Source organism: Octopus bimaculoides, chromosome 1 (genome assembly GCF_046866305.1).
Source record: "Octopus bimaculoides isolate indiv1 chromosome 1, ASM4686630v1, whole genome shotgun sequence".
NCBI classification, from domain to species: domain Eukaryota; kingdom Metazoa; phylum Mollusca; class Cephalopoda; order Octopoda; family Octopodidae; genus Octopus; species Octopus bimaculoides.
This window is the reverse complement of record NC_142928.1, coordinates 160,474,795-160,491,889: the sequence shown is the minus strand read 5'-3', so window position 1 is coordinate 160,491,889 and position 17,095 is coordinate 160,474,795. Positions and strand designations below refer to the sequence as shown.

The 17,095-nt window shown below is 33.6% G+C and overlaps 1 protein-coding gene across 1 annotated transcript in view; it reads right to left on the bottom strand.

The window, feature by feature from the left end:
• LOC106881001 (dynein axonemal heavy chain 3) overlaps positions 1 to 17,095 on the bottom strand; it is a 172,777-nt gene that overhangs the window by 56,682 nt on the left and 99,000 nt on the right. Inside the window, exons 38-45 of the mRNA XM_052972117.2 lie at positions 15,951 to 16,084; positions 14,392 to 14,610; positions 11,612 to 11,756; positions 8,996 to 9,234; positions 7,457 to 7,603; positions 4,137 to 4,353; positions 2,361 to 2,474; positions 628 to 777 (exon numbers count right to left, since the gene is read on the bottom strand). Coding sequence (XP_052828077.1) covers positions 628 to 777; positions 2,361 to 2,474; positions 4,137 to 4,353; positions 7,457 to 7,603; positions 8,996 to 9,234; positions 11,612 to 11,756; positions 14,392 to 14,610; positions 15,951 to 16,084 — 1,365 coding nt within the window. The remainder of the gene's footprint in view (positions 1 to 627; positions 778 to 2,360; positions 2,475 to 4,136; positions 4,354 to 7,456; positions 7,604 to 8,995; positions 9,235 to 11,611; positions 11,757 to 14,391; positions 14,611 to 15,950; positions 16,085 to 17,095) is intronic.

Genomic DNA, 17,095 nt, shown 5'->3' with positions numbered 1-17,095 from the left:
TGATATTAATGAAAACAATTATATTGGATAATTTAGTATGCAAAAATGATGAAATGGTCATAGTTAGAAAGTCTTGTATTATGGGCTTGCTCATTCAGGATTGTCCTTGTTAAATAAAATAATGATAATAGTTATCTTTTCTACTGTTGGAACAAGGGGAAAGGGGCTAGTTGATTATATTGACCCCGGTGCTCAACCAGTACTTATTTTATCAACCACAGAAGGATGAAAGGCAAAGTCAATGTCAGCAGGATTTCAACTCAGAACATAAAGCTGGAAGAAATGTCACAAAGCACTTAGTCCATTATGCTAACAATTCTGCCAGCTTGCTGCCTTAATAGTAATTAATTATAATAATGGCTTCAAATTTTGGCACAAGGCCAGCAATTTCAGGCTTGGGTTGTAAATCAATTACATTGACTCCAGTGTTCAACTGGTGCTTATTTTATCTACTCCAAAAGGATGAAAAGCAAAAGTGACCTTGGTGGAATTTGAACTCGCAATGTAAGGACATATGAAATGTTGCTATGCATTTTGTCTGGTGTGCTAATGATTCTACCAGCTCACCACCCGAACAACAACAACAACAACAACAACAACAAATGAACAAATTAAATCTACCTTTACCTTAAGAATTTTAAAGAAAGCCTCTTGGTCAGCCTGATCAACAAGACGGTCTGAAAACAAGCGATAAGTCTCATGTGTCCACAAGCGAATGATTTTATGAATGCATTCTGGATCTTCTGAGACAGACTGTGGGGAAAATAGGAGAATACCCTGTAAAAAAAAAAAGAGTTAAGTGACAAAAGGAATTACAAATGCTTAGCTTGGTCAAATCTGGATGTAAAATATAATAATATATTTAGATGTGATACACATAATATAACTATTTCTCATATTCATTATAATATCACAAATTGATAGAGGTTTGGCAGAATTGACTGAATAAACTGAAATATATGAGCTAAAAAAAAATATGCAAAGCATCTGGTCCAACTTTCTTGCAGTTCTGCTAATCTACCAATCAATGGATACTATTTTATCATGCCTAAAAAAAGTTGAAAGCTAAAGTTGGCCTTGGTGGAATTCGAACTCAGAGAACTGGAACAAATATGAGGCATTCTAATGATAGATGACCTCATGGTGAACAGCAATTACAACGTTGACATTTGTTACGTGTAACTCAGTCTTGCTGTGAATTGGCAGTCATTAGAGTATCAGATCATTCCAAATAAAGGCCCTTCATACATCTCTTGAGTCCAGTTTTCCTTTTTCTATTGTTACTGTCATCTGAAAATTTGAATATCCCAAGTGTGGTATATATAGCCACCCATTATTCATTTTATCATAAGATAAAAGGTTTTAAGTTTTGGTTAATGAAATTTTACAGGTTGATTGTTATATTTATTGACAATATTTTACATCTATTTACAATTCAAAATGGCCACCCTTTGCTTTCATCATAGTTCTTAATTCTTTATACCAGCCATTTTCAGTGCTACAATTTGTTCATATTTTGTTTGATTAAGGATTAACAATAAAACAAGAGGATGTTAGGAAGCTTTACACAATGTTTGCAATTATTTTTGCAAATAGTATTGTTTCAATTTATGTTTGAATAAGGGGTAAATTATTATGTTTGAATAATGGGTTAATGTATATACTGAACCCAGTATATGAATAAATTGCACAACAATATACATTCAGCATACTCTGATTGCCAGTATTAGATATCCTGATTACCACTCTAAATCCCATATAACATATTAGACCCCACCATCCAATATGAAAGTCTGTTACACACTACCACCCTATATATGCCTTGAATAACTTCTTCTGTAATAGTGTACCATGGTATACAACATACTATGATTAACATACTGTATTACACATTACAATGGCAATTTTGGCAATATTCACCATTTTTTTGTTCTATGGCACACTGAATCAAGTGCCAAAAATGCTATGTTACACTAATTCTTAAAAAAATGTTATCTTATAAAAAGAAGTACTTAAATTATTTTAAAACAGAGATGGGTGTATCCATTGTACTTTGCTGCAAAAAGAATACACATATGCTAGTGCAATGCATTAAAAACATATTACAATCATGAAATTAGCATTAAGCTTATCTCATTCTTTCTTGTGGAACCCTTAGGAACCTTTTGCGGAACCCTAGGATTCCAGGGAACCCCGGTTGAGAAATGCTTCTCTATAGGTTTGCTAGTCTACTGTCATCTACTGTATGCCATTTAATAATATTTGAATGCCCTTTCACTTGTATGACCTATGAAGCTGACTCCAATACTGACACCATATCTCTCATTGATATAACATGTAACATCTATTTCACTTCTCACCTGTATGACACGTGCAAAATCTCGAAGGTTGAAGACATAATGAGACTTTGAGGGAGTAGGTAAAAACTTGGTGACAACTTTCTTGTAGATATCCAATGTGGCATGAATAATGATCTGTAACCACAATATAGTAGAATTAAGTTTGTGCTAACATGGCTAACTTATGAAGCAAAGTTAGCGCTAACAGGTTTAATTCAAAGAACATATAAAAAAAGGCTAACTGGAAATAATTATGCAAAGTGGGGGAAAAAGAGAGAGAAGGAGGAAGGTAAAATGAGAGAGGGGAGAGACAGGATGAGAGAGAGGGGAGAGACAGGACGAGAGAGAGGGGAGAGACAGGACGAGAGAGAGGGGAGAGACAGGACAAGAGAAGGGAGACAGATGGGATGACAACATATAGTACACCGTTCACCTATTCAGGTAACGTTAATTTGATGGAGGGAGTGAACTAATGTATGGAACATACATTTGGTCACTATAATCAAATCATTTGTGCAGGTCGTTTGGCAGAAAGCTGAACACTCATACGTTGCCTTTGATGGGAGAGTCCATCATATATATATATACATATATATATATATATATATATATATATATATATATATATATATATATATATATATATATATATATATATATATATATATGTATGTATGTATAAAACAGGCTTATTTCAGTTTCCATCTACTAAATACATTCACAAGGCTTTGGTCAACTTGAGACTGTTGTGAAAGATGTTTGCTCAAGGTGCCATTCAGTTGGACTGAACCCAAAATCATGTAGTTGAGAAACAAACTCCTTAACCACACACCTACGTCTGCCCTTCGGATCCATTTTAATATTTGAGAACACCCTCAGTCAAGATCTTGGCTAAGCTCACGTCATCATTACCACTACCATCAATAATTCCAAGCAATTGCTACATGGTCATTTGACCTGCAAGAAAAATCTCCCTCAAACAACTCACTGCCATTTCTAAAAATATGGATACAAAGTGTATGTAAAAATTCTGTCTGTTTAAAATGGATGTTCATGGCTAGAATGCCTTTAACTGTAAGTTTGCTCAATCAGAATTGACTTGAGACTACACCATGACATCAATTCTACCTCCTGTCATCAATATGAATCAATGATGATACCTTTGTGTGGTTGATGCATGGCTCAGTGGTTAGAGCGTTGAGCTTACAATTGTGAGGTTGTGAATTTGATTCCTGGAGTAGGCTGTGTCTTGTGTTCTTGAATAAGACACTTTATTTCACTTTGCTCCAGTCCACTTATCAGTAGAAATGAGTTGCGATGTCACTGGTGCCAAGCTGTATCGGCCTTTGCCTTTCCCTTGGATAATATCAGTGGCAGGGAAAGGGGAGGCTGGTATGCATGGACAACTACTGGTCTCCCATAAACAACCTTGCCTGAACTTGTGCCTCAGAGGGTCACTTTCTCGGTGTAATCCCATGGTCATTCATAACTGAAGGGGATCTTTACTGAGTCGTTGTCCAGCCTGTTAGAGATAGTAAACAAATCCTTTCAAATCACACCTTACCATCTAAAAACAAGAAGGACTGGACCGTATAGTTCTTAGATACAGTAAAAGTTGGAATGGTTTAGATCAAAGGAACATCCAAACAGGACTGAGCTGGAGCTAAACAACAGCAATAACAACTGTCATCATTACAATTATACTCTTTACTAACATCACCAACTACACTACCACTATCAACATCATCGATTAGCTAATCAGCAATGGAGGGGGAAAATATGTAAAGTGTCACTTACCCGTGAGAATCGGCGCAAAGATACAGGGAATTGTCTGAAATGCCATTCGGTCATTGGTGAAAAAATTTCCTTGAGAATATCTTCTGAGAATGCATCGATATGGATGATGTTGAAGTGACGCAGGAAACGTGTTGTTATTGGATTGCGACCTCCACTTGTTGGTGCCATCGCTGACAATATCTTTACATTAACTAGCTCAAACATAGTAGTGTCTTTCCTGAATTGAATAAACGAACACACACATTTCATATGTATATATATATATATATATATATATATATATATATATATATATATATATATATATATATATATATATATGTATACATGTGTGTGTGTGTATGTACGTATGCATGTATATATATATATATATAGCATGGATTATTCATGATAAGAGGTGTTTGAAAAACCAAGATACGACTGTATGTATATATGCTTATATAAGTGTATGTGTACATGTAAGTATATATAAATATATATATTTTATTCTTTTACTTGTTTCAGCCAATGAAAAGTGGCCATGCTGGAGCACTGCCTTGAAGAGTTTTAGTTAAACAAATCAACCCCAATACTTATTCTTTCAAAAGTTTGGTATTTATTCAATCAGTCTCTATGTCAAACTACTAAGTTAAAGGGATGAATAGTGAGGGTGGAAATACTGACACAAAGATACAAACACACACACACACACATATACACACACACACACACACACACACACAGACACACACACACACACACACACACACACACACACACACACACATACACACACACATATATATCCTCGAGTTCATAAGATTGTGTATAAAAGAATATATTAATCAATGAAATTCCAACTTAGTCTGATTTCCATGTTTAATTATTTACAATTTTACATTATTGAAATAAACTAGTACTTTCATGTGTTACACACTCATCAGATTAATATAGTGACAGCTGTGTTCCACAAGTAACAACTGTTGTCAGCTGTGGAACACAACTGTCACTACATAAACCTGATGATTGCATAATGCATGAAAGTACTAGTTTATTTCAATATTGTAAAAATTTGTAAATAATATAACATGGAAATCAGACTAAGTTGGAATTTCATTGATTAATATATATATATATATATAAGGTCATCCCATAAATAATGCAGTTTTTTCAATTGCATGAACTAAATAGCGGAGGGAATGAGATAAACTACCTGCATCAACTTGCTATAAAAGCAGGTAGTAATTTTACCTTGTACTTATTCTTAGTGCAAGTTTTGAAGAGTGCTGTTCGATTTTAAGTCATTTCCTCAAAGTTATAATGCAAGTGACAAAGGAGTATATTCGGCATATTTTGCTTTATGAGTTCAATAAAAGCAATAATGCAATGGAAAGCGTGAGGAATATTAATGCAGTATATGAGGATCGGATAATAAGCATAAGCCAGTGTCAATAGTGGTTCCAGATATTCTGAGCCAGAAGCTACAGCCTAGAAGATGAGCCTTGTCCTGGAAGATCTGTAGAGCTCAATGAAGATGTCCTGCAAATCCTGGTGGAACAAAATCCCATTGTAACTGTTGAGGAACTAGCAGAGAAGCTTGGATTTGGTCATTCAACCATTTATCGAATCCTGTGTGCCATCAGAAAGGTCAGCAAATTGGGTCTGTGGGTTCCTCACAAACTTTCCGAGTCTAATCATGCACAGATAGTGAATGTGTGCTCTTCTTTGCTGTCCTGTTTCACGAATGAACATTTTTTGGACTGAATAGTGACTGGTGATGACAAATAGATTCTCTATAAAAATGTCAAGTGCCAAAGACAGTGGGTAGGGACAGGAGAAACGCCAGCACTCTAATCTAAAGAAGATCTTCACCCACATAAGGTGTTGTTATCTGTTTGATGGGATATGAAAAGTTTAGTCCACTTTGAACTTTTAAACTCAAACCAAACAATAACAAAGGAGATCTATTGTGAGCAGTTTGAGTGACTTAAGTCAGTACTAGAAGAAAAACGACTATCTTTGGTTTGAAGACAAAAGATGTTCTCCCATCAGGATGCTCAGTCACATGCAGTGAAGATGACATTCCACAGGCTGGAGCAGTTTGAATGGGAAACGATACCTCATCTGATTATAATTTATTCCACAGACTTCAAAATGATCTGGGTGGAAAAAATATGAATTCTGTAGACAAAGTCAGAACAGTACTGGAGGAGTACTTTTCGTCACAGACAAGGGAATTTTGGAAGAGAGGCCTTGCAAGTCTACCAGATAGATGGAAGAGCATTGTAGAAAATGAAGGAGAGTATATTTTAGAACATTTATAATCACTGAACCTGGAGCTTAACTATGGTCTATCTATAACACTTACTCAGCATTATCTGAAACCTCTGGGTCTAATTGACACCACAATCGCTCATAACCTATATATATGTATATATATATATATATATATATATATATATATATATATATATATATATATATATAACAGGTTTCTACTCAGTTTCCATCTCCCAAATTCACTCACCAAGTATTGGTTAGCCAGAGGCTATAGTCGAAAACACTTGCCCAAGATACTGCACAGTGGGACTGAACCCAAACTAAGTGGTTTGAAAGTGAGTTTCTTAATCACACAGTCATATGTGCATGCATGTATTATGGACATATACTCACATATACACATGCTACATGCACACACACACACAGATGCACGCACACACAGATGCACACACAATCCTGAATCCTGGTCATGTGATAGTTAACACACTTGTCTTGTTAGTAGATATATGATTTAACTTCTAGAGGAGTATTTTTACTATTTTAAGAAGCACAATGACTTCCTGGTTAAAATGCTGCACTACTGTCTATATATGGGCATGAGTTCAAATTTTATATCCTATAATAATGAATGGAACCCAAACCAGTGGGAGAACTTTTATATAGTTTCTCAACTATATAGCAGTCAAATCTATCTGAAATCACTCTCTTAAAAAAAAAGAAAGAATACATTGGATAATGTAATCATAGATACATTGTCTGGAGAGGAAAAAATCTAATAGGATGAACTTGGATAAAATGTCTTTGATTACAAATCTACTCTATTAGGGCTAGTCTGGGGTTAAACCACACCAATAAGAAATCTCTTGATGGTCGCTCAAAATGCTAGAAGTAACAACCAAACAATTTTTTCATGCTTCTCTTTAAGAAAGTGACACTGAATAATGTAGTCAACAGTATGCTATGCAAGAAAATACACACAGCATGAAACCAGCAAGAAGTAAAATAAATAAGTTAAAAGGAGTATAAAAAAAAACATGAAGAGATTGTAGGAAATGTCATACCTATCATACCAGAATCCATGGTCTAACCACTGTCTCAGTAGTTCTATTGGAGGTTGAGCACCATTTTCAAGAGCTGGCATATTTAAATCATCAACAAACACACACAATATTTTCTCTCCTGAAGGACCATAGACTCCTTTACACCTCCTCAAAATACAAAGAATGTACATTATTTATATATGATATCAATTAAATATGAAAAAGAAAGAGAAGCTATTAAAAGAGTGCCATAACTATTAATTTGTTTCTTCTCTCGATAAATATAGTTTAACAATATTTTGTTGTACATATGTGTATGCACACACACACATACACACAAACAAATATGTCAAATGTAATAACGAAAAGGATAGCACAGGGGAACAAAGAAACTTAAAAGAAAAATAGAAAATAAAATGCACAAACAAATACAAACATGCTAAACCCCTCATCAGTTGTCAAACAAATTATCATCACAATTTTGACACCCGACAATATTGTTCAGTTTGGAAGTATCAGCAGTGTAAGTTTCTGTGGTATTGACAAGTGGACACAATAGACAAATAAGGACAGAAAAACGGTGAGATAAGGGCAGTAACAGGCAAAAATTAAGCCTGCTGACTGAATGGTAAATAAAGAAAAGTTGAGAGAAAAATGGAAAAAATACAAAATGAAACAACGAATATACATATACAAAAGACTTGGTACCAAAATTAAAACAAGTAGTGTGCAGTAATGTTTATAAGAAACATAGTGTTTTTCCACCTTGAAGGGAAACACACCCAACTACTATCTGTCTGTGTTCCAGCTAAATTTGGTTATTTGGATTTTCATGTGGGTACTTCTTGGACTATCCCCAGTACATTTAAAAGTTATAACTCGAGATATGATACAAGAAATACATAATTTCTCCTTTGGATCTACCTATGAGTAATTATTGCTGTATCTACTTTGTTCTGTCTGGTCGTATGATATCAGATATTATTTAGCAGGCTGCATAAGTGATCACTGGTGTTCTAACTTGCTTAATGATAAGATAAATATAATTATAACTTTGTGTTCTCCTTCAGGTGTCACTGCTGTTCCAGGGGGACTCTATGTGAGGGCTTGAGGGCTTGACCTGCTGAATATAGTAGCCAAATTCCTTTTAAATTTACACCTTATCTTAAAAAGAAAGGATACATTGAGTAATATTTTCCTACATACACAGTGTTTGAAAATAAATGGAGTGTTTATTGCTTGAATGTTCTCCATCATAGGTCTGCTGAATCAAGGGGTGAAATAAATTTTTGATGATTCAATTTTATATTGTACATTGTAAAGAAAATAAATTTGATGTAATTTGAATATTGGTCAATGAATAAATACTGTCATTAGTAAAAATTCTTCATCCCCTGGATATTTAAATTAAGAAACATGGGAGAACAAAGTCAGTAAAGGCCAAATCACTGAACAAAATAAAACAAAAAAGAAAAAAAAACACCCTGATGTGTTTTGAGAAAAGTTTTCTTTCCTTCTCTGATAATTGGATTTTGCCAAGATGTAAAATGCTTCACCTACCTTTCCAGTTTGGAGACAATGATATCTTGAGTCTGATTGGCTGAAGTTTGTGCTGAGAAGTTGATGTTGCATGTTATGTAGGAGTCTTTATTCAGTTTCAAAAGAAAGCTATTGATAACAGAGCTTTTTCCTGTTCCTGTGGGGCCAACAAATAGTAAAGGCTTTCCTTGGTGGAAGAAGAGCCTCAAGAAGAAATTCTGTCTTTCAGTCTCTTTTGTATTCACTAGTATTTTGTTCATCTAGAAATGGATATGAATGTCGTGATGAAAGAAATATAAATACCCTGCAACCATTGAAAGTATTTTAAGAACCAGTAATTTACTCAGGTTTCCTGGTTAATCAAATGCAAAATAAATTCCCTGTTGATAGACTAGTACCAGTCTTAAGAGTTTGGGTCTTAATCTTGAAACGCATAACCTTAAACATCATAATTTTGGATGCTGGAACCCCCAGAATTAAATTGATGAAAGGTTCAAATCCTTAGAATCTCAAAAAATGCAACAAAAGTAAAAAAAAAAAAAAAGAAAAATAATAGTTCTTAACCATTTAACATTCAAATTACCTTGTCAAATATAATACTTATTTATGCACATTGTTTTGAATTAATCATGCATTACATCAAGGCTTCAAGATTTCAATGATGTGATTGTTCAGTTTTAGAATGACATTGTAGCTGAAGTGTGAGAGACTGGATCTGACTGGTTTGAACATAAAACAGGCAGAAAATTTGGGCCAGATATGACTGTTTTAAATGCTAAATGGTTAAATGACATCTATTTATAGTTTAAAAAAATGTATTTGAGAAACATTAAAATATGTTTGCATAAAAACAAAAAAATGAACCTGTATTATAAAGATAGATTATGAGCAATTGCATAGCATTAGTCTATGAGAGCTAGCTGATTTTCGTGATCATTAACTATATTTCAGTCTTGCATTGCAATAATGTATGCAGACAAATAACACATCTTTGATCTGAAGTTTTCATTATTGCTATATCACAGAGCCAGTTTACTCATTTGAATTTTCTGTGAAATGCATTAATATAAGTGGGAAAAAACGAATTTTACTGGCAACATCTTAAAATATATTTTTAAAAGCCTTGATTGAATCCAATGCTATCTCTTGTTATTATGGTATGGAGATTCAATGGCAATCTATTTTCTTCTGCAAAGCATTTATAAAGTGCTTTACTTTTCCCATTCATTAATACATAAGTGAATAAATTCTAAAATGTTTGGATCCAACTGAGTCATGAGTTATACATGTCTGATAAAATATGGTGGATAGAGTTTTGAAAGCACACTATTATCCAAAGTAAAGCATATATTTGCTTCTCTATAGATTTAAATATAAATATAAAAAGTCATATCTTCTTCAATGTTTAAATACCTAATACTTCACAATTTAATATGCTTTATAACACTGTAAGAACATCTATATCAGCAAATTTGTTTCAGAAGATTGTTCAGCTTGATTTTTTAAAAACATCTTTGAAGGTGGGATTGGTGTTTATATCATGCATTACTACAAGTGCTACTATAACTTGCATATTAAACATTACTACCATTATAATACTTGTAGCCTTACTGTAACACTTTTCTCATTTCTATAACTTCTTCATGACTAATAACAATATTGTAATATTACAGCCAGGTCTAAAGCAATGCTGCCAACATACTCTTAACAACTTGCAGTCTACATCTCACCTCTATCTGAAAGACATCTATTGTCAGCTAACAGTAACATTCATATCTCCAAGACCCATAAATCTAATGTATCATACAACAAAAACTATTACAGTAACAACAAAAATCTATAACTGTAACAACAACAATACAATTATGACAACACTCACTTTGCTTGTAATTATCTATTTTGTTTTAACCCCATAAATTGAACTGCATCTTCTTCCACCTCTTGTGTTCTTGTGATATATTAAACTGCAAACACTTCTTCATATAAATATAGTCATAAGTTCTACATTAACCACAGTCCTCTACAGCAAATCCTCCCAACTCATGTATTATGTCTTTTCTTCATGCATTATTAGTTTTGTTGACATTCCCTATCCAATAAGGTGAGAGAATGTTTTGAAAAAATATTTGGTTGTTTGAGCAACTGTTTTTTACTGTTGAGTACCTTTCTTGCTAATAACTATTCAGTTAGTAATCATAACAGGAAGCATTATGTGACTTCACCAGAGGCAAAACAACTGGTTCAAGAAAAGTTGTTGCTTGATTGGCTATAAACAATAGCTAACCACCCACTTCAAATCCAGCCAACTCATACCCTAAGATGTTAAAAAAAGGAGAATTGTATATCTAATATAATGTAGTCCTGGATACATTACAGTTTAAATAAAAATCCAATGATTTGGGATTGTATGCTTGATCATAGATCTGCTCAATTTGAGCTGACTTGTGGTAAAAGAATAGCAACAACAGCAAAAATAACTTTTGGTTTTTGCAGTAATGATTGAACTCTAGCTTTTAACATAACAAGTCAGTTGTGTGTTAGACTCAAACAGCTACAGTGTCTTTGACAACGGTAAAACAAAACATTATTATTCCACAATTAATAATTATCAAATCTAATGAAAACAGGTTTAATCACCTTTGTTTTCTCTGTGATGATTGTTGGATCAACAAGACTTTCCCAAGTCCTCCAAGATCCATATTGCTTCTTCATATAAATATAATCATAAATGGATCCTTTCTTAGGGATTAAGAGACTTCGAGAGAATTTCATTTCTTTAGGCCTGCCAAAATAAAATATTTTTTAAAATTAAAAATACTTAGATAATTAGTATATATAAGTATATATAAGTTTTAAGGTGACTGCATTCTTACTTTCACAGATGTATGCATTCATAAGCAGATACACATATGTATATGTGTATCACTATTTATCTATATCCACCGACCCGTTGACACACACACTCACACACACATATTTATATATATACACATACACGAGGGGATGCTGAAAAGTTCCTGGCTTTATGGATATCGCAAAAGGTCTGGTTGGAGGCTGAACTTTCCTAGTTCTTTTACAAAGCTTAGAAAAACTGAAGGACTGCTACAATAAGTGTGTGAATATGTTGAATAAAATCATAAACTGATCTTGTATTTTCTTTTACCTAAAGCCAGAAACTTTTCAGCTACCCCTTGTGTGTGTGATCATCATCATTTAACGTCCATTTTCTATGCTAGCATGGGTATAAAATCATTTGTAAACAAATTCTATGTTTCTCCTCAGTGTCAATGCATTATCATTCCACATACACTTTTCACCAATGAGATCATGAGGTCTCTATTCATAGTGATACATTGCTTTGCAATTCTGAACAACAACTGCCCCTCATCCACATGTTGCAGAACATTGACAAACTTCTTGCATTCAACTTTTCTCTTTGCACTCGTGTATAATTGAGATAAATTTTTGAAAAAGTTTTGAGCAATGCAAGCCAAAAATGAATGAAAACACATTGGTGATGTTACTGGATGAAGACAAAGGTTGGAACATAGGCATATTAAACAACCTATGTAAGGTAAAACTTTATCTTTATCTCTGCTTCCATTCATTGACATTGACATTACCTTGCATATTTCAATCCCTACCTGCATCGTCGAATGGCTTTTCAAGCAATTCTCTCATACATATGGCAATACTTCAAGCAAATTATAATACTCTTTTAGAGTTCAACTTCTCTTCTAGCTTCCTAATTTCGCTCCTTTTTTCTCTTATTCTTTCCAGGCCTATTGCCTAACTTCCTTATATCTCTATAGCATTCATCTAATATTTTTACCTCCCATATAGCTGGGACTTTACTCCATCTACAAATCTAGTCTGTGGGTCACAGCAGTTCATCTCCAAAAAACTCCAAGTTGTCTTCTGTGTTATAGGTCTCCCCTTTCTTGTAATATATATTGTCCAGCACTTTTTTGAATTTTTAATTCACTGAAGAATCATTCAGCTTCCATACTTTCCTTCTCCAGAATGTTTTGCATCTCTGAGTGCATGTACTCTGGTAACCTTAATCAATTTTGAGTTGTACATTCTTCCTCATAGGAAAAACTTAATACTAACAACTATCATTAGTAGATTCACTCAGTTGGATCATATTTGCCACTCTCATCCTACTTTTCAGTCTATTTAGTGGAGAGCTCTACCTCTCACTACTTGATCTTCCACTTCAGTTAAGGTTGGAGATAAGTACTGTTTCCAGTAAATTTTCAAGTATACTTAAGTACATGACTTTGCAAATTCTCTTCAGTTACACTTTAATAATTGATGAGTGCTTGACCAGAGAGAAATCCATTTCTTTCCCCACAGCCAACCCACCAGGTATGTAATGATTTCCTACTGGGGACACAAATTCATAAAGAAGGAGTATTTATTCTACTGATACCAGAAGGATGAACAGCAAAGTTACCACTTGCAAGAATTAAGCTTACAATGTAAAGAAAGGGATATAGTCAATTGAGATGATTCCAGTATATAACTGGTTCATATTTTAACTATGGATGAATAAAAAATGAAGTCTTTTTTGGTATTTGAATTCATAATATGAGGAGGTGCCCAAAAGAAACTGGAATATTGCAATGTTATTTTACTCTTTCATCAGCTTCAAAGTATTCTCCATTTGGAGCAATGCATCGATCCAGATGTGTTTTCCACTCTTCAAAGCAGTGCTGGAACTCTTGCAAAGTGATGTCTTTTAACACTTTTTTTTTTTTCGTTACCTCTTCCACATCTGCAAATTCCATAGCACCAGCTTTCATCATCAGTAATGACTTTCAAAAAAAAAGGTCCAGATATTCCAACTATTCTTTCAGTTCAGTTGTGAATGCTTTTGAACTTCTGTGAGCAAGCAAGGCACAAATTTTGCTGTAATTCCTTGCTCAAAATTTTTCACAAATTCCTTGCTCAAAATTTTTCACAAATTCCTTGCTCAAAATTTTTCACAAATTCCTTGCTCAAAATTCGTTGGAAGAAGCTCCAGGACACATCAATTATCTCAACAAGCTCATCAATTGTTCAGTGACTAGTTCCATTATGCTTGTTGCTCTACAAATTTAGTTATTCACTTCCTTAATGTTGGTTTTAAATTTTGGTTCAAGACCAGCATTTTCAGGGGAATGGGTAAGTCACCAGTGCTTGACTGGTACTTATTTTACCAACCCCAAAAGGATGAAAGGCAAAGTTGACCTCAGTTGTATTTGAACCGAAGACAGAAAGTCAGAAGAAACACAGCTAATCATTTTGGCTGGTGTGCTGACCATTTTGCCAGCTCACTACCTTAATTCACTTCTCTATTATTTAAAAATAATATATAATAATCATAAATATATATTGTGCATTTATGTGTATGTGTAAACATTTCCTTTCACCTTGCATTTATACTTTCAGTTTCACATAACTTGTGGAAGAACTCCTGAAACTTGAGACTTGAATCAGAGGTCAAAGTTGCTGATAATGACCAGACCAATGCAAACAAGAAGTGGGTAATAATCATGTTAGATTTTTCTTCAGCTAGTTTTTCTTGAATTACTGAAAAGCCTGCAATATCATCAACATTAACCATCTCATCTTGTGGACCTCCAATACGTCTGAAATTAAAAATTGTTTTGTTTTTAATTATTTTAACAAACAGCTTTATTTTTAAAGATTTATTCCAGGAAAGATGGGCTGGTTTTATAAGTTCCTATAGATCTCACTTCAGACTAGCACAGCCTTATGTATTATATAAATATGGATTATGGGTACTACTATGCAGTCATAGCTGATCAAATCAATAATCCTACTGGCTGAAAAGCTGATAGTTCAAATTCTATTAGTATTAATGTTCTAGGGTCAAACCAAGCTATAAGCAAGAGTGTTGAATCGATACAAGAAGCTGTATCACAACTCTTTTCTTTTGATTGGTCAGAAGGCCAATCTTTGCAGGAAAGAGATTATGGTTGATTTATGCATATTATTGGTTGTTATTCTTTCAACCCTCTAAAGATAAAGGGTGAATTAAGCTCCAGTTTATGAATTAGAAAACTGAAGATTATAAATAACTATGTTATAATCCAGTGGGTTGTTAAAACATCACTGAAGGTTTTAGATTATTTTTATGTACTGTTTTAACGTAGAGCATTTTAACATAGAACCTTACTGAAGAACATTTTCTGTTGCTTTTCTTAAAATAAGGGCAGAATAGTACTTATCAATTAAGATAATCAAATATTTGTTTTTCAGTGCCCTTACTACTTCTTAAAGCAAACTGTGTCTCTCTATAATACCAGTTTATTATTTGAAGGACTGTGTTGCTGAAACTAAGGTGTCTTTGTGAGGGGTTCATAGAATTATGATCAGTGTTTGATTATGAACCATTGACAGGTGGATAGATGCCACTATAGACTTGTTGGCCAACACTATAATGGAATGACAATGAAAATATCCTGTAACTCCTAGTAGATTGTTAGGCCATCAAAGACTTTATATTCAGAGAAGGTTTAAATGGTTACTTGCCTTGGCAGAAAAAGCAGCCAAATTTTTCTTGTATAACATTCTACTATCTTCAGAAGAATGAGTTAATGTGTTTTAGACATATGATGTTTAATTTAAAAAAAAAAAAAAAAAAGTTGGATAGTCCTGCTAGAGTACAGTAGATCATAGGTCTACTTGATGAGAGCTGATCTGAGTCTAAAGAATAACATGATTGTTTATGTGCAAGTGCATATCAGACTAACAGTTATTACTATGGCTGGAGAATAAGTGAAGTGAAATTTCTCAACTGGTAACTAAACTAACATTGTAGAAATAACTTACTGGGAACTTACTGACCTTCAGTGCCATTATATAAATATTAAAACAAAAATCTAAAATAAATAAAAATGCTTAAAATAAAAATGGGATGGTGGTGGCGGTAATGAGTGATATGTAAGCCAATGACAGAATTTACCTGATTTCTTCAAGAAGACATTCATACAGTTTCAACATGTTAAGGACCAGGTGCATATATTGACAAGGTACGATCTGAGTGCAGTGTTTGGTAACATAGTCCAGACTACTAGGAAGCAGCCAATTGAAAAGATACTGAAGCAGATAAATAAAGCAACTGTCAAACAACAATTCCAATAATAACACTTCCAAATTTTGGCACAAGGCCAGTTATTTTAGGTGAGTGAGTATGTCTATTATCTCAATCCCAGGGCTGAACTGGTATTTATTTCATCAACCCCAAAAGATGAAAAGGAAAAGTTGACCTTACTGAAATTTGAACTGAGAACATAAAGAGCCAGAAGAAATAGTGCTAAGCATTTTGTCTGATTTGTTAATTCTACCAGCTCACTGCCTTAATAACAATCCTTTCTACTATAGGTACAAGGCATGAAATTTTTGTGGCAGAAACTAGTTATGACATTGACCTCAAAAGGATGGAAGGCAAAGCTGACGTTGGTGGAATTTGAAGTGAGAATGTAAAAAGCCACAGGAAATGCTAAGTCTTTTGTCTAATTTGTTAATTCCACCAGCTCACTGCCTTATGTGAAAGAATCTACAAAATTTCAAACAACTATTAAAGGTCAAAACAGGAGAAAATTTGGGCAAAAATGACTGACAGAATTGGTGGACTAAGATATTTTTATATTGATATAAAATTTTTATTTCTCAAATTATCCAAATAATAAGTTTGAGAGTATGAGATTGTTGTCTGTGAGAAAAGAGCATTGTGAAAGACTGAAAATAGTCTTAAGCATTCTCAGTGCTATTCCAGCTAGAAACTTTTGCTGTGATGTGGATCTCAAAATAAGATAAAGCATCCAGTCAAACTAATAGAATAAAACAGTAAATTACTAACAGAAATGATAAAATAAAACACTAATTGAAATTATAGAGCCAGTGAAATTGTATGTATATATATATATATAAAATTTAGATTCAGGTGAATATGGTACTTAAGTTTAGGCACAAGGATTAAGTTTGGTATTATCCATACAGTTTCAAAATAAGGTGATTAAAGTCAAAATAAGCAACAAGGATATCCAAAGTTAATGCAGTACAGTCGTTTCATTTGACTCCATTTAATTAAGCAATGTGAACATTACA